The sequence below is a fragment of the Mytilus galloprovincialis genome, chromosome 14, assembly GCF_965363235.1.
Source record: "Mytilus galloprovincialis chromosome 14, xbMytGall1.hap1.1, whole genome shotgun sequence".
Lineage (NCBI taxonomy): Eukaryota > Metazoa > Mollusca > Bivalvia > Mytilida > Mytilidae > Mytilus > Mytilus galloprovincialis.
Window position 1 is genome coordinate 48,618,361 of NC_134851.1, and position 22,259 is coordinate 48,640,619.

Genomic DNA, 22,259 nt, shown 5'->3' on the forward strand with positions numbered 1-22,259 from the left:
AAGGGGTATACCGCCATCTTGAATCGTACAATCACAGTAAATAATCGGTTTAGATATATGCACAAATCTGCAAATTTGGAGACAGATTTGCAATTTATTGGTTACACTGTTTATTTATATAAAGAAAACTTGGTTATTCATTGAATTATCAAAATTGCTTAACGAATACAAACTATTTGTCCTTTTAGAGATTTTTCAAATAAATCATTTAAGGGGAGATACATCTTTTAGTACACAATTGATACTGAACATTTTACTTGTAGCAAGAAAACAAGTTCGGTGACACCTATTTTTATTTTCTCAAAATATATCATAAAACCTATCTTCTGATATTTATTTCAAAATTCTGTCTAATAGATTTCATTTTATGAACACAAATGTGTATTTTTATGAACAATCTAGGCAAATTTTGGTAATTTTGAATGACTCGTACTTGGAAAAATAGGGCGGTGACCCATACTTTTTATCATTTTTATGAAATAAGCATGGTAAAAATCTTCATTTTTGTATAGTATAAGACAATTTTGTCATTTTTTTCTATGCCCCTTGACTACCTTAAACATTTTATTTGATATGTTTAATGTTATCTTTCTTAAATCGAATTTTCGCATGTGCGTTACGTTGTGTGATAAACAAGATTCCATTGACTGTAATACAGATTTTACACGGACGCTAAAAACTGTTGGTTTTGTATTTTTTGTATTCGACTTTTTATTGAAAAATACAATTTGAAAAAAACATGAACTATCTAAAAAACAAATGTTTGATAACATTTTTTATATATTGGATTTTAACAGCTAGAAATATCATCAAATTCAATATAGCGACTTCAATTCACTTCCAATTGTTTTTAAACTACAGAACGTGTCATACAGTATAGATCAAGTCAGGTAACTACCTCCAACACATATCTCCTCTTTTCTTTTTTATATGTTGTTATACTATCCAAACCGGTCGTTATAATATCATATATCCAGAATAAAGTTAAAATAATACATGATAAAAGGAAGTCAGACTGACACATGTGACTAAATTCTAGTATGTTCAAACACATAATCAAAAGTTGGGGGAAAATCTTTAACTAATTGCACATGTTGCATTTATGCTTTGTTAAAATTGCTCGAATTACAAGAGTATTAAGTACTGTTGTCTAAAAGAAAGATTAAAAGTATGATAAAAAATAAATTATATCCAAAATTGTGGCATATTGAGGCGAGAGAGAGAGAGAGAGAGAGAGAGAGAGAGAGAGAGAGAGAGAGAGAGAGAGAGATATTTAATAATAATAATACAACATAATACATCTTGGAATTAACTTACAACTATTAGTAATCGATTAATCAAATCAAACTTATTGAAACTATCATTTAAGACAGACAGCTAGATACGATAAACATACTATATATACACATGCCAGAGTCTGAGCTTGATTTGCTATATGATATAAAAACTAAACTGACGAAAAAAGGTCATTTATTCAAAATCATAAAAAATGCAAAAAATACATTTTGCAAATAAAACATTTGACATAAAAGTTCATATTTAATATGAAATAATAATACATAATTAATACGAAATTACATCATCTAATATCATATCAATTGAATAAATGACAAAGAATAGCAAAGGTGGGGAGAAACATCTGCCCCATAAATAAACATATGTGCATATATACTTTAAAAGATAACATTAAGGGAGGTATGTGGGTGGGAATTTTGCACAAATTGTTTGATAAGAATCACAAGTTAACACATCAATCGCTAATGATAAAAGGAAGTGACCACAATGCACTTACATGTGAACTCGTGCTGGCCCGCAAGATCATTGACCAATAAGAAAGATGAAATCCAATCATGCATCGGTCATAAGTGAAATTTCTCTGCACGTGAAAACATGTTATCTAATTTCAACAATTTATCGTTTAATTAAGTAGGACACTCTGACCCTTTGACCAGACTAGAGAATAGAGACATTTAGAGTATATATAGCTCACTCTTTTATTTAAGTCGGTTAGTAATAACCAATTAAAACATAACCAATTAAAACATAATTATCTTCTCTGATGTCTTAAATTATTTTATTCCGCTTAATTTTCAATTAGCAAATAAAATTGGTTATCTTCAAAGATTTTCACCATGATTTATAGATTATACGATCGAATTTATGTTATTCTCATTTATTCATTTATGATAATACAGAGAAGTGTGATGTCTAGAAAAGAGTCCATAAAATAAACAATGCGCCGTAATCTGTCTTTTTATAATCATAACAAATAACTTAATATCTAATTTACTTTTGATATTTTAGATTGATCAATTAACCAAAACTAAGCATATTGTTTTTTGTTTAACCTTTTAAATTTTCTATTGTTCTTTTGTACTTTTGAAAACTGTATTTGATGCGTTTCAATCAGTTTTAGTTTGTAACTCGGATTTGTTTTTTTCTCAATCGATTTATGAATTTCGAACAGCGGTATACTTCTGTTGCCTTTAATTTCGCCTTGCTTTGAAAGTCGTGATATGCAACTTAAGTATGTGTTTGTTTGGATATGGCTATTGCAAACATTTTTATTTCATATGTATAGAATAAGTATTAAGACAATATAAAAAAAAAACAACATAGGAATAGGGACACTCTTATGTTTCGTTCTTAAGTTTATGAAAGCCCATTAAATAATCTTTTAATAAGAAATATCAAACGATTTGAAACTGCACAGCCAAATATGTTCTGTCAAATTGTATACTTACGATATACACATTTCACCTGAATGTATGGCAAAATATGAAAATATACATATATATTATTGCAGGTTTTAATTCTATTTTATTTTTGTTAGTGTTGTGAACTGTTCCTACTAATTTCAAGCTGAAAACCTAGTAAATTACAGATCAGAAATTTTAATATTATTTTTATAATAGGTATATCGACAACTCCTTCCTTTAGTGGTAAGTATTGTTTTCTATTCAGAAGGTACATTACTTATAAGAGTGATATCAATTGGTGTTTCTTGCAAGTGAATTGTTGTCGTTTAATTCATTCTGATAGTATAAACATTTTTTTCTCATTACTTACTTTTATTGTCACAGAAAAAAATATATAAATTGGCTTATTGCCTTTATTAAGAAAAATAAACTGTAAATGGCTTCACCTTTATAAATATGAAGGTCAGGACCTAACGTACAAGTGTATATGGATTAAACATAACAATTTCGGAAAGTGTTTGATTTATATTATTATATATGACTTTTCGACCGCCAAGCCTATATGAAAATGTAGCTTTATCATGCCTTCGCTCGTTGGCTTTTATCTAGGGTTGTAACACAGTATATTATGTATACTGAAAACCAACTTATTTTCGCGGATACTGTATTTCACGTTTTCTTTTTCTAGTCAACTTCACGACTATTTAAAGTCGCGATTTTCGAATTTACTTGATCTAGTTTGATAAGGATGGATCCAAGATTTATATATTCACGACGATTCTTTTTTTGCGTTATTTTTCTACTCACGAAAGTCGCGAAAATAAATCGCTCGCGAAAATAAGTTGGTTTACAGTAGTTGCCTGTAATCGCATATTTTGATATAGCTTAGGTGGTCGATTGGATTAGGGCGGTTGGTACGGTGCAAATGGTGTTGTCACGGTGTCGAAAAGTCAAGGGTTATAAGATCTAACATTGTTAGGCTAAAATTGAGACAAATTATATATATATGTTTTATTTTGTTAGACGCCCTGCATATCTATGTGTCATAAAGTTGTCATATATTTAGATGTATACTATCACTTTCATCCTATATCTGCATATGCAAGGAATGTTATCAAAAATTATCAATGTTTTTTTTTCAAAATGTGTTCCGGACATCATAGTATAGCAGTAACAAGTACTGAGTTCTGCATTTATTTATTCATTAAAACATCATGACAAGAAGCAAGTAGTTTAAGAGCATGAATCATAATAATGACCAACGAATCAACGAATTGACGCGGTATCCGAAATCAATAGGAATATTTTAATGCCAATATGTTTACATTTAAATCGTTCATCGGCCTTGTTATTATCTGAATTCGTAAAGTAAAGCTTAGAGACTGTACCGTAAAACTCTATCATGATAGTAAAGATCGTGCGTAAAGAACAGAGGCATATTTGATTTCTTTTAAATCTTGAATTCTTGCATGGTGAAGACCGACTCGAATTGTGGTCATACTACAGAAAAGAATCTGGGATATTGCAGGTACGAATTTGTCGAGTTTTTACCCGATACCCGTGACTCAAGTTAAAACCAAAAGTGTTTAATTCGTATGGGTAATTTGTTTACATGCATTAACTCTTTCTACATTCATGAATGCAGTTTGTTCATCTTTGAATGCTGATTTCGTCAATCGAATTATGTTCAGGTGTGTTTGAAGTCACAAAACACTAGATAATTATTTACAAATACGTTTCATTTGTGTATGAAATTGTATAGTGTACAAATTTCAACTAACACTATGCTTTTGTATTCCGCTTCGATAATTCGTAAAGATAATGTGTCAATGAATACAAATTTCAATGCTTCTTTTCAATGCATTCATAACATGCTGTGCGATTTAGACATAGAGCATCTTTTTTACGAAATAGAATATTTCAGCAATTTCTTAATAACACAGAAAGGATAAAACAAGCACTACTCGATTGACAAGTGTAAGTCACAATCGTGGTAAGGGGGAATGACTGTACACTATTTTCGTTACGACAATTGGAACATATTTCTGTTATCTGTAAACAGATATTCTATAACGGTAGGTATTGTAAAGGATATTTTTATACTCTAGTGTTAAAGATATCCAATAAAAGATTTATTCGATGAAAGATCTTGTCAATAATTTAATTATATCGCTACGGTAGCATTGACTTTGCAAAAAATGAAACAAAAGTTCTACTTTTAGTGCACGGCCAGCGCTTATAATCGTACGATTATTTTCAAGTTATAATGATTGTCAATTTTCAAGCTAACTATTTTTAAAAATAGTTGCAATATAACCAGTATTTGAATTAAACATGTTAAAGAATAAAACAGATGAAAAACGTTTATGTTTTAGAAATACTGATCATAGTTATTTGTAACAGACATATTTAAAACTTTGTATGAATATGTATCTATTTTGTGTATGTGTCTGTCAAGTCAACCGGATTTGGTGTCATTATGTCAAATATACTACTGGCAAATCGTTTCGCTAAATTACTTTTTTGGACAGTTTAAGTGTTAGTTTAATGCAGTTGGTAAGCTTAGCAAAACGCCAAATCAGATTCTCAGTTGAGTTATAAATGAAAGATCTGGCCATGACACATCCGTTATGTAACTGAGCATATGTGGCATGTGCTTGTATCCAATAATTTCAGACGGTCCATGTGTTATTTTAATTAGATGTTTAGACCAGCCAACTGTGTATAAGCACTGAATCAGATAGCTGGTTTCAAATGAAGAATCTGATGATGACACGATCATACATTATTGACCACATCTGGCATATACTTGTATATATTAGGTAGCTTGTGTTTGTTTTTCGGGAATTTACGTTCCAGACGGTTTTATTGAATGGTTTTACAAAAGAGTTTTTTGGGGAGCCCTTTGTAGCTTGCTGTTCGACGTGAACCAAGGCTCCGTGGTGAAGACCGTACTTAAACCTATAATGGTTTACCTTTATAAATTGTGACTTGGATGGAGAGTTGTTTCATTGGCACACATACCACATCTTCTCCTATCTATGAAATGACAAAATTATAACAAAAGAAAAAAATCCAGCTGTTAAGCCAACATCAGTTTTTTGCGACATGCTAATCATGTTAATAAAGAGACTAACAGCAATGTACTCCGAATTCTTATCAACTTGTTGTATATATCGGTGAACAAATATTCAATTATTTCAAGCAGTATCGTTTTTCTTATGTCCGTTAACATCATATTTGAATCGAACTTAACTGCTTTAGATTTGTATTGACTTTTAAGGCAAAGAGTCATTTCTCCCGATATTATTTGTTTTATATTTGTAACAATTGCATTTATCAAAGTTCATGTTTATAGTATGCATGATAGTAAGACATTTTTTTCATAGCTTTTATTTCTTGCATAACAATATTTGACCTTGTGGTGTAAATTTACAGTTATCTAAGATTTATATCAGCTGTATTCAAGGTAAACCTCTTCTTGGTGATGTGCTTTCCTAAATTTGTCTGCTGGTTTATTATTTATTTTTTATTTTTACAGCAATACTCATTTCATCAAATGGCAAACAACTGTTTACAATCATTTTTGATGCAGAGAAAAATTGCCAGTCGTGGACGTTTATAATAGGAAATAAACTCATCATAGATAACAAGATTGAATTTTATATTTACGCCAGACGCGCGTTTCGTCTAAAAAAAAAAGATTTATCTGTGACGCTCGAATTCTAATATTTAAAAAAAAAACACCAAATAAAATACGAAGTTGAAGAGCATTGAGGACCAAAATTCCTAAAAGTTTTGCCAAATACAGCTAAGGTGATCTTTTCCTGAGGTAAAAAAAATGTGTGTTCCTGAAATTAGTTCTAAGATAACTTTTGATTTTTTAACCATTTTCCACCATTCCCAAAGTGAAATTATACTTTTTTTGAAAATAATTTGAACGACAAAATTATTTTTAATTTCTATCTATGTGACGTTTGTATTTTCTGACGTAATACACGCTAAACAACGCATGTGGTTTTTAAGATTTGATAGATGCTTTCTGTGCTTTTTAGATAACTAAAAAAAAGTATTTGATTGCTTTGAGATTGTGACACAATGATGACTACTGTACCAATTTAACTATTTTACCTATTAAGTCTGTTTTGTTCACACATCGTTGTAAATATAATGGAATTTGACGCGACTGTTTTACTAGTGAAAGGTTTAGCGCTATAAAACCAGGTTCAATCCACCATTTTCTACATTTGAAAATGCATGCACTAAGTCGGGAATATGACAGTTGTTTTCCATTCGTTTGATGTGTTTTATCATTTGATTTTGCCATTTGATTAAGACTTTTTCCGTTTTGAATTTTCCTCGGAGTTCAGTATTTTGTTGATTTTACTTTTTACATGTCGCATATAGAGTTTCCTCTAATATTACGAGTACATCAAAAACAATCTGGTATCTTTTTTGCATTTGATTGTCACAATCTCTCTTTTTATATATAATAGCTGTACTATACAACATTCGTACCAACTAAATCACTTACCGCTCGTCACAATTTCATCAATTGACACTCATCGTGTGGTGTCCTATCTGTTCTTTCAATTAATAAGGATTTACTTTTTTAAATGCAGGTAAAAACTGTTTGGTTAAATTATCATTTTAACACTGTATATCAAATATATTAAAGGAGCATAAGCTATTATGTTTGTGTTCGATTATAAGACTGAAGTTTTCATAATGATTTTTTTACACTTAATTTTTTATTATATGCATATGACAGCTGCATTTCTGAACTTACACCGTGCTTCGCCTGTTAAGCACTAACAGTGCGTTACAATTGATCAACTATATTTGGTTGAATAATGATTAATACTAAACACTAATAATTAATTACAACACTGCGCTATATTTCCAAAATTTTTTTTTTTCTTGAAATCTAGAAAAATTTATATTTTTTTTACCCCCAAAAACTCTATGTTGGAAATAGTTAAAATGTAACTGCCAAATCTTTGTCAGAAAAATTTGGCAACATATGTTTTTTTTTTCGTTTTTTTTTTTTTTTTCATTTTCGCAAACATATCTGCACGTTTTGTCAATATAGACATGTATTTAGAGTACTTGTGAAGATATTGTGTTCTCATAAATTGACTAGTATATCCAAATTGTAATAAGGACCACAATCAATAATGAGTGTAATCGTTATATTTTCATTGTAGATAAACAACTGAATATTTTCATGAACGTATCGTTGATAGTGGTTCCTTTGATTGCCTTCTGCCTAACAGCCATATATCGACGTCAATCAGGTACCTTCGGTGTAGATAAAAATAATGTCAATTAATTTGTCAACTGAAAAAAAAACGAACGTCATCGATTCTTCAGACCTTCAGGCTTTGATATCTCTTGTTTCTAGGCTAGTAAAAAACTTTCAAAATAAAAAGAGTCTACAGAACACATAGTAAATGGCTTGTTACTTTGATTATTTTGGAAATTTTATTAATCAAGATTAAGCCATAACATGGTCCATTTTCCATAGTTTATTCTATGATATATTTAGTGACGGCTTATTCATTCTAACATAACGTTAAGGTGTCAAAAATCTTGTTTAAGGTACCATTTGTCATCAATTTGTCTTCGCCGTAGGTGTAAAGAGGTAAAATGTAGTTTTAGGTCTTCTCGACCCACACCATTTTTCACGACCACTAAAAGGTTGTCAGAAATTTTTATAATTGATCAGTTACATACATTAAGTCAACAGTTGTATACCGATGTTACCACCATTTTTTCCTTTAAAAATGTCCTGTACCAAGTCAGGAATATGGCCATTGTTATATTATAGTTCGTTTCTGTGTGTGTTACAATTTAACGTTGCGTCGTTTGTTTTCTCTTATTTTTGAGTGTAAATTGACATTGCGATAAGACGTGTCACGGTACTTGTCTATCCCAAATTCATGTATTTGGTTTTGATGTTATATTTGTTATTCTCGTGGGATTTTGTCTGATGCTTGGTCCGTTTCTGTGTGTGTTAGTTACATTGTAGTGTTGTGTCGTTGTTCTCCTCTTATATTTATGCGTTTCCCTCAGTTTTAGTTTGTTACCCCGATTTTGTTTTTTGTCCATGGATTTATGAGTTTGAACAGCGGTATACTACTGTTGCCTTTATTTAAATACCCTTCATCGATTAAGAAAATACAAGTCAATTTAACAAACACAAACTGGGGGACAAAGCTAGAGAATGTGTATCGAAGGGTGAGTGCTATTAGCTATGCATGCATTACCAATTATGAGAATTCATACAGATATGACAATTTTTCCGTTTATTTATCGGTTATTGATATTTAGACTCTCAACTTTTCAATTACGATTCCGAAAATATACACTAACGTAAAATGTGTACTATGAAAAGGTACCGTGTGGCTTTCTTCTAATGGAACATTCATTTTCTTTTTCAACACCAAGTCATGAATAAAGTGTACAAGTTTGTGTTTCCTAAATGATTTAAAGATTACTTAATATATATATTGGTTTTGTAATTTCATACAGATTACTGTTTTACATATCATACTTGAGATTTGTTTTGTCCGTTATTATTATTCTTTAAATACATATCCAATGCTATAAGTTGAGCGGAAATCATTTTATCAAAATTTCGCCGATTCAAATTTAGAATACCTATATGAATTAAGTTAGATACAATTACCTATAAATATATTTACACTTCAGTCAATTGTGTTTGAACGATGTTATCTTTACTGATTTCAGCAGACAGGCAGAAAATTTTGTGTAAGAAGACATTCCTACGGGTATGTTGTCATGGTAATTATAGTTATACATTTGATACCATTATTTATAATTTTCTTTCCAACAAAACTGATTTTATTTTACTTTACTTCATCAAACACCTCTTTATACGAGGTCTTCTTACATACATGAAGAATTTCAAACAGAAACTTTTTATTCCAAACCTTATCAATCGACAGTAGGTAGGTAATGATATAAAAAGAAGATGTGGTATGATTGGCAATGAAGCAATTCTCCTTAAAAGACCAACTGACATAGAAATTAACAACTTAAGATGACCGTACGGCCTTCAACAATAAAAAAAAAGCAAAGCAAAATGCACATATTAAGCAACAAAAGGTCACGAAATCACAAATGTATATCAATTCAAACGAGAAAACTAACAGCCCAAGAGATGTGCAAAAATGATCGAAAAACAAATAGTTATGTAACACAGCATCAAACAACAACAACCACTGAATTACAGGCTCCTGACTTGAGACAGGTATATACATACAGGATATTGGCGGGGTTGAACATTTTAGCGGGATTCCAACATTCTTTCTAACCTGAAACAAATCTATAACAGTACAAAATTGAGTTTAACAATGAACAATGATTTGACTACAGTAGTAACATTTATAATTAAGGGTTGAATGAGTATATGCCTATACTTCAATATTTATTACGGCATTAAGCATGATAAAACTATTTGATAAATAAATTTTAATTTCATTAACATTGTTTTTACTACAGAAACTGTGAAAAAAAGTTATTCAGAGTGTAAACTTATCATTTGAATTTAGTCTGGTACATAAAACTGTTTTTTTTTCTGATATTTGCTCAAATCATCTTTTTCGAATTCTTAATAACCACATATGTTTTTTATTATGTATAAAAAAAAAACAATAGGTTGTATTAAATCAGATGTGTTTGTCGTAAACATAGACATCATTTCTGATTTTATAAGAAAACAGAGTGAGTACCTGTTGTAAGGAAACAAATCTACTTCAAACTTGTATTGATGGTGATACAACCCCGGAACTACCAAAGAAAATAAGAACAGGTAATCAGAGAGAGAGAGAGAAAGAGAAGATGATGGCTTTTCAACTCCTTTTACACTTCAATAACGATACTTCAGTTTTACTATTGAGTCTTTTGTTTTTACTGTAAACTCCAGACTGGCATTAACAATAAACTCATCATAGATACCAGGATTAAAATTTTATAATTACGCCAGACGCGCGTCAAAGACGACTTGTATCGTTCTTAGGGGCCGGCCTCTGATCTTTTTTGCACTCTTTCTGATAACATTTACACTACTTTTATCTTATCTTTTCCAGTGTTTCTAGTCATATCATCAAGTTATGAGATACTTATTTGGAACAACCCTAAATCCAGTCGTTATAACAAATTTAGGAAATATTACTAATGTTGAAAAGCTTTCTATACAATGTACTCTTTGTTATGAACAAAAACAAAGCTAAGCTATCCCTTCGACATGATTTTAACCTGATGATTACATGAATGATGTTACTTTTTTCGAATCGTATGCTAAGGAGAAAAAAAGTAATGTAGTATTAGCAATAAATTAACAGTGCTAGCAAAAAATAAAAAAAAAACACAAATGATTTCTGATGAAAGGAACTTTCGAGACCGTCGTTTAGAAATCTCACAGAAATAAGATATCATTAAAGGGTGGTGAAAATATGTGTTCACCAGATACGTATGCATAGATTAGAAAATGGCAATAATTAAAAACAAATATCATAAACTCCAAAGCATATTTAAAAATGGAAAAGTCCATAAAAGCTGACAAAATAAAATGAAATAACTCAACAGAACAAGTGAAAAAATACTGCTATATTCTAGACTAACTGTATATACTTTCTGAACCCCAGCGGCACCCACTCATCAGTCAAGTACAAAGCTGCTCTTCCAAAAACCCATTTGAGAATGTATTGTACATTATGATCCACTTGGCAAAGGCATGCTAAAAGTTTCAAAGTCAAACAAATGATACCGAAAGGTAAAGATACAGTCACACCAAAAGTTGTACGATTAAAGGAGCAAAATAACTCGAAGAAAAATAAAAAAAAAATAAACACTTAGAATATATTTATTAAAGAGACGTTCTTTAGTAAAATGCTGTTTCATTGATTGTTAACTCAGCCACCGATTTAATTAAGAACATTTACAGTAGATAGGGTTGCATTGTAAAATATTATTGTGTGTTTAACAAATTGACGATGCAAATTTACCAAACATTTAGCCACATGAGAAAATACCTTATCGTAATTTGTGTCTCAAGATTTTAGTAAGAGTCTTAGTTGCATAATTTATCAACTATCAGTACATAAAAACAATACAGTTACACCTAAGTTATCTCTTAACTCATTTAGTTAGTAATGACATTTCGAATTTATACCATTGTGCTACCACGAATATCTTCTGACATCAGACTCGGACTTCTCTTGAACTGAATTTTAATGTGCGTATTGTTATGCGTTTACTTTTCTACATTGGCTAGAGGTATAGGGGGAGGGTTGAGATCTCACAAACATGTTTAACCCCGCCGCATTTTTGCGCTTGTCCCAAGTCAGGAGCCTCTGGCCTTTGTTGGTCTTGTATTATTTTAATTTTAGTTTCTTGTGTACAATTTGGAAATTAGTATGGCGTTCATTATCACTCAACTAGTATATATTTGTTTAGGGGCCAGTTGAAGGACGCCTCCGGGTGCGGGAATTTCTCGCTACATAGAAGACCTGTTGGTGACCTTCTGCTGTTGTTTTTTTCTATGGTCGGGTTGTTGTCTCTTTGGCACATTCCCCATTTCCATTCTCAATTTTATTATGTTATGTGCATTTGTCTTGACATTTTTTTATTGGAAGTTAATATTGCAAGGATTAAAATATTACGATATCACAATTGTAAACTCCTGCAGAGATTCATGGCTTATTAGAGGAATGCAAAAGTGTGCTTTTCTTTTTTTGTTGAAAACTACAAATGTTGTTTGCAGAATAAACACCACTTTTGAAAAAAACCAATACGGTAACATTATTTTGCATGTGCTTTTTACTGGTTCAGCTTTCATATGGATCGTCAGAAATAAACATTGAACAACTATGCCGAAGGCAAGGGTTCCATGTCAAAACATCTGTATACAGTATATTTTAAGCAGTTGACCATCATTTAAACACCAACACATTTTGTACCCACATTTTTGCTTTCTTATTTGGCATTTGAAATAATGTATCGTTTCTTCATATTTCAGTGTGTGGAATGATGTTTTGTTTAATCATGGTCGTTGTATACGTTGTAATCGCAACATGTATTTCTGTGATTAAATTTGACAAAGGTAAGTTTACACTCATTTATTTTTCAATTCTATACATTGATTTTGAGTAACATACTATATGCACTAAGCGATAAGTTATGCTAATTATGTTTTAAACAACTGTTTTTTGCTGTAAAAACAATACTAAGAAATTGAAAAAAAGTATTGTACATTCATTTGAATTAGGTTGAATTTCGACCGAGCAACAAACATTTGAATCACAAAATTCAGAATTCTATGAACCAAAATAATGCGTTTGAGGTAGTTGCTTGATATTGATATACCAAATTAAATCTCTACGAGATATATTTAGGTTATAACAAGGTGTATGTTTAAACAATTGATAGTTTCAAATAAGCAATTTGGGATGTGTAGATTCTGTTCCATAGTTAAAAATTAAAAATTCAATTTCGTCTACCATCTATACATAGACTAGTTGAACTAAGATTCGTGAAAAATTTTGCTGTTCCGTATTTCTGTTTTTCCTTCCAACTACATGTATATTGATTCGTTCAATGTCCAAGAAATACGTGTCTAGTTTACTAAATTATAAACCTGTTGCTAGTGCTAAGTCTTTCAACCCTTCGGATGTTAAGCTACGTTGCCGTTCTGTGATTTCATTAAATGATTTCTTCTTTGTGCAGATCAAATGCGATACTCACTTTTCATCTGATTGTTGCCGTTTGGTCTTGCATACTGTGAAAGTATTATTATTCGCGGGGAACCAATTTTCGTGGTTTTCGTTGATGAATATATATCCACGAATTTAAGTGTCCAACGAAATAAAACAACCATTGTCCGAATCGAGACATGGAAAGATCCCCATGTTGGTTTGACTACTGATATGATCTAGAGAATATATTGATTAACGCCATAACTGGTAATACTATAATAGTAGTCACAGGGCAAACGCACTATGAAATACAACTGCAGGTTTATACCCATTTAATCTTTAAGAACATAAACTGTACAACTTTTGATTTTTTAATTCTCATAAAAAATGTTTTTGATCGATGAAAGTCAAATTCCCGGTATTGATATGCTAGCATTATACAGTGTTCATTTTATATCCTTATAGTTCTCGTACATATGGAAAATAACAATTTTATGCTGGGCTTGATTTTGATTAGAACTATTTAACAACTCAAGATACGTTAATAGCATTTGTATATGTTACTGTTTTCTTTAGATGACATGTTTATGGCTTAATTAACACCTTTGATGGTCTTTAATCTGTTGATCACTTTATTTAGGGTCAATTAGTGTGGTCACTACGATTTACACTGGTCAATGTTTACTTTGCAATTTCCTTCAATCCAGACAATTTTCAACCTTCGTTTCTAATGGCTAAAAGTATCCAAAAATTTTTTTTAGATTAAACTAAAATCCACGAATTTAAAAACCCACGAACATGTAAATGTTGATCAAACCACGAAAACTGATACCCACGAATTAAAGTACTTTCACAGTATATGTTGTAGAGCTACACCAATAACCCAGGAAACGGGGAGGGATTGGCGCCATGATCGGGAATGAAAACGCAAATACCTTTTGTTTGGTTATTTTTTTTTTAACTTGCCCCGTGCGGAAAATAAATGGGCGCCATAATTTTCTCCAAAACTACGAATCAGTTTTCAGACATTTGTTCTTTTTCTTGAACATGTTGATGTTATATACTTGATGGTTCATTTAAACATTCATTATTTCAAAATTTCTAATTAGAAAGTGCTTATAAATTCTAACACATAATGAATCATACATGTTAAGGTGCATCACAGTTCTTAATATTTACACAAACCTGGGGCTATGCAAAAAAGCATATCCCAACTTTTATCCCTAAAAATTTATAATCAGTTTTATTACCTTTTTATCAAAAAAACAAAATCAGGACTTTTCATTTCTGATAAAAAAAAATCAAATATTTTTATTATCATCATCATAATCATTATTATTATCATTGTTCATGTTATTTTCACTGTTATGAATACGAATGTAAATATAACATGCAGATCTAAAAGCTGGTCTTTTTGTTGTGTGTTTGGTAACGGGAACAACAATATTCAGCTCTTTTCCTGTAATATGGACTTCAAAAAAGCGTAAGTTCAAATGAATATAAGAATGTTCATACAAATTACTGCACCTACACACTATTTCAAGTACAACAATGTAAAATGTATTGGATATTTTCAATTTCGTCGAGAGCGATTCGTCCCAGAACAATTGTTCGTTTTGTATGCCATAAGAAATTGCAACTATCATTACATTATGGCATTGCCCTATATGTGTTCATTTTTGCAAGATGTCAGATTATTTAACCGTCAAAAATGGGTACGCACTCCGATCTCGATGTATTTTATTACAGGTATATAGTAATAGAAACAAAAAACATTATCTGCGTTGGTATTTTGTTCGATGAGAAACTTAGCGATTTTTTTAAGATGTCGTGTCATATATCCGCTCATTACGAGAACACTTGCTACGTCCTTCGATGAATTATTTTGATTAAACAGTTGTTTCGTTTTGCTAACATTTAGCTGCATGAAACTTTGCATGTTTTTCTTAAGTAAGACTACCCAAGTATATCAGCTTCATTCAATTTTGTCTAGCAAGGCTTCGTTGGATGAACAAAGGCAACATTAGTATACCGGGTACAAAAGTAAAAAATCGATGGAGAGAAAACTGTGTTGGTTACAAACTTAAACCGAGTGAAACATATTACCTATAATAAGAGGAAAATAAAGTAGCATCATTTGTCATTTTGCTTTTATGTTTTCATGTCTGTTCATAAAATTTAAAATTATCCTAGGACTTTCTGTTTACTTTTGTTTTTTTTCTTATTTTGTCGAAATTGAAAATTTCCATTGCGTTTAACCTACAACAAACTATTTTTTTTATATTTCTAATTTGATGAAAGATAGAAAGATAGAGAATATTTGTGCAACTCTATTGAGAAAACTTAAAACGATTATAAAATACTTAACGCCTGTAAATTCTGACAATTATATGTGGATGTAACAAAAAAATATCCCAATATAATCAGCTGTTGACAATGGATTGATCTAATCAGTAAGTTGCATGCCGAGTTAATAATAATGTATTAAAAATTCAAGATAAATTAGTTTTCCGACGACAACAAAATACTTAACGGTTCAATTAATCATACCACTAACCATTTTTTAGTTGGTTTGATTGGTCTGTTAATTTTGAAAAATTGTTTCACAGAAAAAATACAAATTTATTGTTTATAGAGCTCGTAATGTTAGAAATGATCCATGTAAACGTAGTGATTGAATGCAACCAACTTACTAACAATAATAACGAAATGCAATTATTTCATTTGAAATTCAAGAGGAGTTATAAGTGTTCATATGTTTATCCTATTGTTTATGTTGATACTATAAATGTGTTGAAGATTATTTATATTTTTGTTTTATTTTTCCAACTTTTAAACATTGAAGTAATAAAGGTTAAAAGTCTTAATGAAAACTATTTAAACACGTTTTGTTTTCAGTTCCGGACTTAAAAGTTGAAACAGAGGCATTGGTTGTGCCTAATCAATCAACATCTGCAGACAGTCATTCAGAGAGCAGGGAACCGGCGGAATAACCAGACACTTGAAGGTAATTCCATATTTAAAGACAACACATTTAAAGTGCTATCGAATCTTATAAATCCATGGTATGATAACAAAGACGGGCTATCATTATCTTCCAAAACGTTGAATAGCTTTACTCAGATCTGTTGCAATTTGTTTTCAGAAAAGTAATCTTCGTGTCAACATTGATATATTCTATACGCACTTCAAACATTTCTATGCAATATATTCTCAACTAATCATTATTAATTCGGGTCCTCAATGCTCGTCATCTTTGTACTTATTTGGCTTTATCAATATTTTGATCTGAGCGTTAATGATTAGTCTTATGCACTAAATTATAATCCTGGTACCTTGGATAACTTATAACGTTTGCAACAGGAATGGTAATTTTTCCACTGATCTTCTAGTTAGTTAAATTCAGTGATTTTCAGAGGAGTGTGTAACTGAAAGATTTTATTTATTGTAACCGCGCCGTTACATAGCGACGGAGGAGCTCAAACTAGTGATTTAACTTCCATCTCAAAAGTTGTTAATGCACGGTATGGATCCGTCTCCCTACTACATTCTATTGATTAATTTTTGACCATTCAACATTAAAAGAGTGTAAACATATATTTGTCGCTTTGTACATTCAAATACTTTTAGTAAACAATAAAAGACTAACACAAAATGAAATAGAAATGACAACATATTTTGCTTGGATACTAGTTTTAACGTTAACGTGTCGACTTAAAAATTGTTTATTAAAAAAAGTCAATTAATGTGTATAGTAATTTTCTTTATTTTATAAACGTCAATTTCCGTGCATTGATTATGCTTCAACCATGTGTCTCTGACTTTACTCATATTTAACACGCAACCAATTAACCGATCTTTCCAAGTTCTTGGGAATGAAATGTGAATATTAATTACTTTCATATTTGGTATTGGGTAATGTTTCCTTTTATTGCAACGTCATCGGAGACTTCGCGTTTTTTTTTTAGATATAAGGGTAAAAAAACATTGAATGTTATTTTGCATTACACAGGTTACGAATGATAGTTTTTGGTTACTTTATTTTACGCTATATGAGGTTTGTTTCGTCTTATCAATATTCAGATCGGTATTCAAATAGGTCAATCTTGCATGGGATATCGTTCAATATCACAGCTGAAATTATATTCTTGGTACAAATTTAGACTTGAAGTATGATAAACAATGAGACTATCCAAAAGGGCCTAAAAACGTTAAAGCATATGTTCTTTTGTAGTGACGATTCACCCAGCAAATGGATGATAAGGATTTTAAAAACTAGGATGCATATTGTTATCTTTCGCAAAATAAAGTGTCTCGGTACAAGTGCGAAAGGTTGAAGCTAACAAATGTAAAGTTAATATGAACATCAGATCAAAGGTTATCAGATTTTTTTTACCATGAATTGATAGAATCCACTTCATCGTTTATAACTCTAAGAAAATTGCACAAATTCATAAGCCAAGGATGTATTCATAAAATCCATTAATAGAAGAATCTTACAATATTCTGTGAACTATTTGTCTACGTGTTCATTTCTTTAATTTCTGTTGTTAAAAAAATGCATTTGAGGAGAGAATGTATTCATTACCATTATCGTCATCTTTACATAAAAGATAAGTCAGATTTTCTCTTTGGATATTAGAGTACATATGTACAGAATGTAACCACATCTTTGTCGCTTAGTACATCCAAACACTTTTAAGTGTTGCAAGTCCCACATTAGTCATTAATTCATAACTAATTGAGCACTATTTTCTCTCTTTACCGTTTAAGGTAGCACTACAGTTAGATTCCAATCAGCAGTCCTTAAAGATTAATTCCTCCAAAACTACTCAATGGATTTATAAAATTTCTATCTCATTTAAAAGCTGAAATATAATTATTTCTTAATTTATAGATAAATTTATTTTTGGTATGATTAATCACAAAATATAGCTCATTAATTGCCAAAAAAAGTGGTCTTCCAACTTGATTAAAAATGGCACATTCATGTCAAATGGTTGTAAAAATTTGTTTTTATCCCTTTAATCAACCATATACAATCTACAAAACCATGTCTTAGATTCTTGATATATGCCTCCAGTAAGAAGACATATTAATTTAACTGATGGGTGCCAAACCTCATTTCACCTTTTATCTTTGAAGACCTATAAATTCATTTAGAAACAAATTATCGAAAAACTGGAACATTTTATTGTAGAAAATACATCCTTTAATCAAATATATCAAATTCAAGCCAAAGGGGTACACATAAAATTTATTTTTCCCTTACAATTCTCATGAAAAAATGTTCTGAGAAATTACCTTAAAACAGAATTTTCTCCTTAAAATCCCTATAAATTTAATATAAATACAAAAAAATCCACTGGGAACACACCAGGAGTGTTTTGATACCATGACTATATCAAAAGAACCGCACACTTTGTGTCTTTGATGCTCTAATGCTGTAAATTTTGCAATATATGTGAACTGTCCAACACTAACTTGGTATTTGGCGGGAGTTTGACGTCATAGATTTGACCAACATCTGTGATGTAGTCATGTTTAACCCCGCCGCATTTTTGCGTCTGTTCCAAGTCAGGAGCCACTGGCCTTTGTTAGTCTTGTATTATTTTAATTTTAGTTTCTTGTGTACAATTTGGAAATAAGTATGGCGTTCATTATCACTGAACTAGTATATATTTGTTTAGGGGCCAGCTGAAGGACGCCTCCGGGTGCGGGAATTTCTCGCTACATTGAAGACCTATTGGTGACCTTCTGCTGTTGTTTTTTCTATGGTCGGGTTGTTGTCTCTGTGACACATTCCCCATTTCCATTCTCAATTTTATTTAATATAAACAAAGCTCAGCCTCTGTCAAGACAGTCTAAGTTAAGAGAATAAAATGATTGACCAGCTGCATATAATCAATGTTTAACATCAATATTCTCTATATATAAAGAATCATTTTCATTTGAATTTAAAAAAAAGATATAAACTATGTCTGAAATTAGCTAGAACATTAAAAGAGGGACGAAAGATACCAAAGGGACAGTCAAACTCATAAATCTAAAAGAAACTGATAACGCCATGGCTAAAAATGAACAAAAAAAACAATAGTACACATGACACAACATAGAAAACTAAAGAATAAACAACACGAACCCCACAAAAAACTAGGGGTGATCTCAGGTGCTCCGGAAGGGTAAGCAGATCCTGCTCCACATGTGGCACCCGTCGTGTTGCTTATGTGATTACAAATCCGGTAAATCGTCTAATTCGGTAGGTCACATTCATGAAAGGGAAGGGGATTGTAGTTACGACGTGAGGAACATATCTGATATCATTTGTGAAACGGTTATTCCATAACGGTCAACCAACTCGTGATGGCGTCCGTAAAATTTACGAAGGGATGATTTCAACTTCACCACTTAGAACTCTTGGTTTAATAGCTTCCTTGTGAGCAGTAACCCTCTATCAAGAAAATCATGATAGGAAATGCAAGCACGGGAATATCGTATCAATTGGGAGATATATACCCCGTATGCAGGTGCTGCTGGAATGTTGCTACTTAGAAATGGAAAGTTCACAATTGGAAAGCTGAAATCATCTCTTTTGTCGTAAAGTTTTGTTTTCAACCGACCCTCATTGTCAATTTCTAGATGTAAATCAAGATATGAAGCCGACTTAACTGTATCTGTAGTATCCTTTATCTCCAATTCGATGAGATAGATGCGTTCCACATAGTCACCAAATTTTGAATTGTTTAGTGAAAGAACGTCATCTATATAGCGGAAAGTAGAGTTAAAGGATATTGCTAACTTCTTATCTTTCTTCCTAAGAAGTTCCTGCATGAAGTCAGCCTCATAATAATAAAGAAACAAGTCGGCAAGTAGAGGGGCACAGTTTGTTCCCATTGGGATGCCGACAGTCTGTTGAAAAACACGTCCTCCGAACGTTACAAATATGTTGTCAATCAAGAAATCAAGCATCTTGATAATATCGGTTTCAGAGAATTTTTTGTTTGAATCAGAGTGATTCTTTACAAAGTATGATGTATCCCTCCCTAAGACAAGATACTTGTATCTACGTTGGCCATTCTTTTTTATGAAACAAAGTAATACCAACTCTTTCAGTTTGTCTTTTAGTTTGGAATGTGGAATACTTGTGTAAAGAGTAGAAAAGTCAAATGTTTTAATACTGTTACAAGATGAAAGAGAGTTAGATTGTATGTACTCTAAAAGATCTTTGGAATTTTGAAGTATCCACATCTGATTCACGCCACCTCTAGAATAGGCAGTTTCACAATAACTTTGAAGCCCGTCTTTGATTGCTGATAAAATAGATGTTAATAATTTAGAAAGAGGTTTCGTGGAGCACTTGGAAGACCCAGCAATATACCGTTGTTTGTAAGGACACTTATGTAGTTTAGGTATCCAATACAGTGATGGAAGATCCAGTTCTTCATCTTTGATTGAAATACCAAAGAAACAAAGAACAGACCTATGATTATCCAGGATTTCCTCTTTGGTAAGTGTCGTGAGGGTATATGTTGAGTTTCCAAGTGAATTGTCTATACCTAATTCGTTTATCAAGCAATTAATGTAGTGACTTTTACAGACAAAAACGATGTTATTTGGGGCTTTGTCTGCGGGGACAACAACATATTTATCATGGAGGTCGGATAAGTGTTTAGCAACATTTGGGTCTTTAAAGATTGACGTAGCATGGGCATTGATGGACTCATTAAGTTTCTTGATTCTGATTTGTATTAACGACCTCACTGCCTTAATCCATTCGGATAGAGTGTCTACGTCATCCTTTTCACGTTTAGCCCATTGCCTGGCATAATCCTCGACTGAGTCCATCAAAATTTTAAAGTTGTATTTCCAATTGATGGATTTAGGCTAACGATATTTCGGACCAAAAGTGTGCATCAAAAACATGTTCATAAAAAGATCAAGACCACCCTCTTCTTATAAATACACTTTCCCACGGGATTTTTTAATTTAATGGAACTGAAAAGTTACACATACACTTAAAATTAGTTGAAATGCATAAAACTGTATTTAAATGAAGAAACCAAAGAGAAGAAATTTATACAAGCAGTCAAAAGATACTTTCCAACTCTTATCCATGGTTTTTTTTTTTTGTACTTTTTTTCTATTTAGATTTTTTCTTTTTCTCTATTTTTCTTCCATGTTATTTGAATTATTTTATTTGACCATATTTATCTTGTGGTGAGGGATTAACAGCTGAACACTGGTACCAACAGATGATTGATATATCAGCCCGTCCGAAATGCCTATATATTTAGATTAGTTATCATGTGCTTTTTTTTACATAACCTCATTATCAATTTACTCCCTGTTGTGATATGATAATGACTTTGGGATTTTTATTAACAGTGCAGAATAATACTTACTTCAAAATTATGTGATAAAAAATATCTTCAAAAAATCATTGTCTAACTGCAGTGCTACCTTAACAATATTTCCGATACAATGGATATCTGACTAACTCGCCAACAATCAAATCGTGCAGTATGATTATAAAATGTTCGTTAAATTTTATCAAGAATATTGTTGACACCTAATACCCATATTTCACAACCATAAAGAAGAAACGGTTTTACTAATATGTCAAAAAGGATCATTTCATATCTAACTGAAAAGTGGTGGTAACGCCTCCTTTTCAGTAACAAATACATGGTTTTAGTAGCCTTTTCAGCAAGCTGTAATTAACAAGTCTTAAAGGGGCACAAGCTGCCAAATTCATGTTCACCGATTTAACTCAAATTCTCATATATTATTAATAACAATGTAAAACATTTTTCCAAACTATCAAAAATATCAAATAAAC

The 22,259-nt window shown here is 31.3% G+C and overlaps 1 protein-coding gene across 1 annotated transcript in view; it reads left to right on the forward strand.

Moving 5' to 3' along the window:
• Positions 1 to 22,259, forward strand: part of LOC143058464 (uncharacterized) — a 28,635-nt gene that overhangs the window by 1,633 nt on the left and 4,743 nt on the right. Inside the window, exons 3-9 of the mRNA XM_076231948.1 lie at positions 2,916 to 2,942; positions 7,907 to 7,996; positions 9,453 to 9,506; positions 10,441 to 10,536; positions 12,745 to 12,828; positions 14,817 to 14,903; positions 16,319 to 16,427. Of these exons, the coding sequence (XP_076088063.1) occupies positions 2,916 to 2,942; positions 7,907 to 7,996; positions 9,453 to 9,506; positions 10,441 to 10,536; positions 12,745 to 12,828; positions 14,817 to 14,903; positions 16,319 to 16,413 (533 nt within the window). The 3' untranslated portion in view covers positions 16,414 to 16,427. The remainder of the gene's footprint in view (positions 1 to 2,915; positions 2,943 to 7,906; positions 7,997 to 9,452; positions 9,507 to 10,440; positions 10,537 to 12,744; positions 12,829 to 14,816; positions 14,904 to 16,318; positions 16,428 to 22,259) is intronic.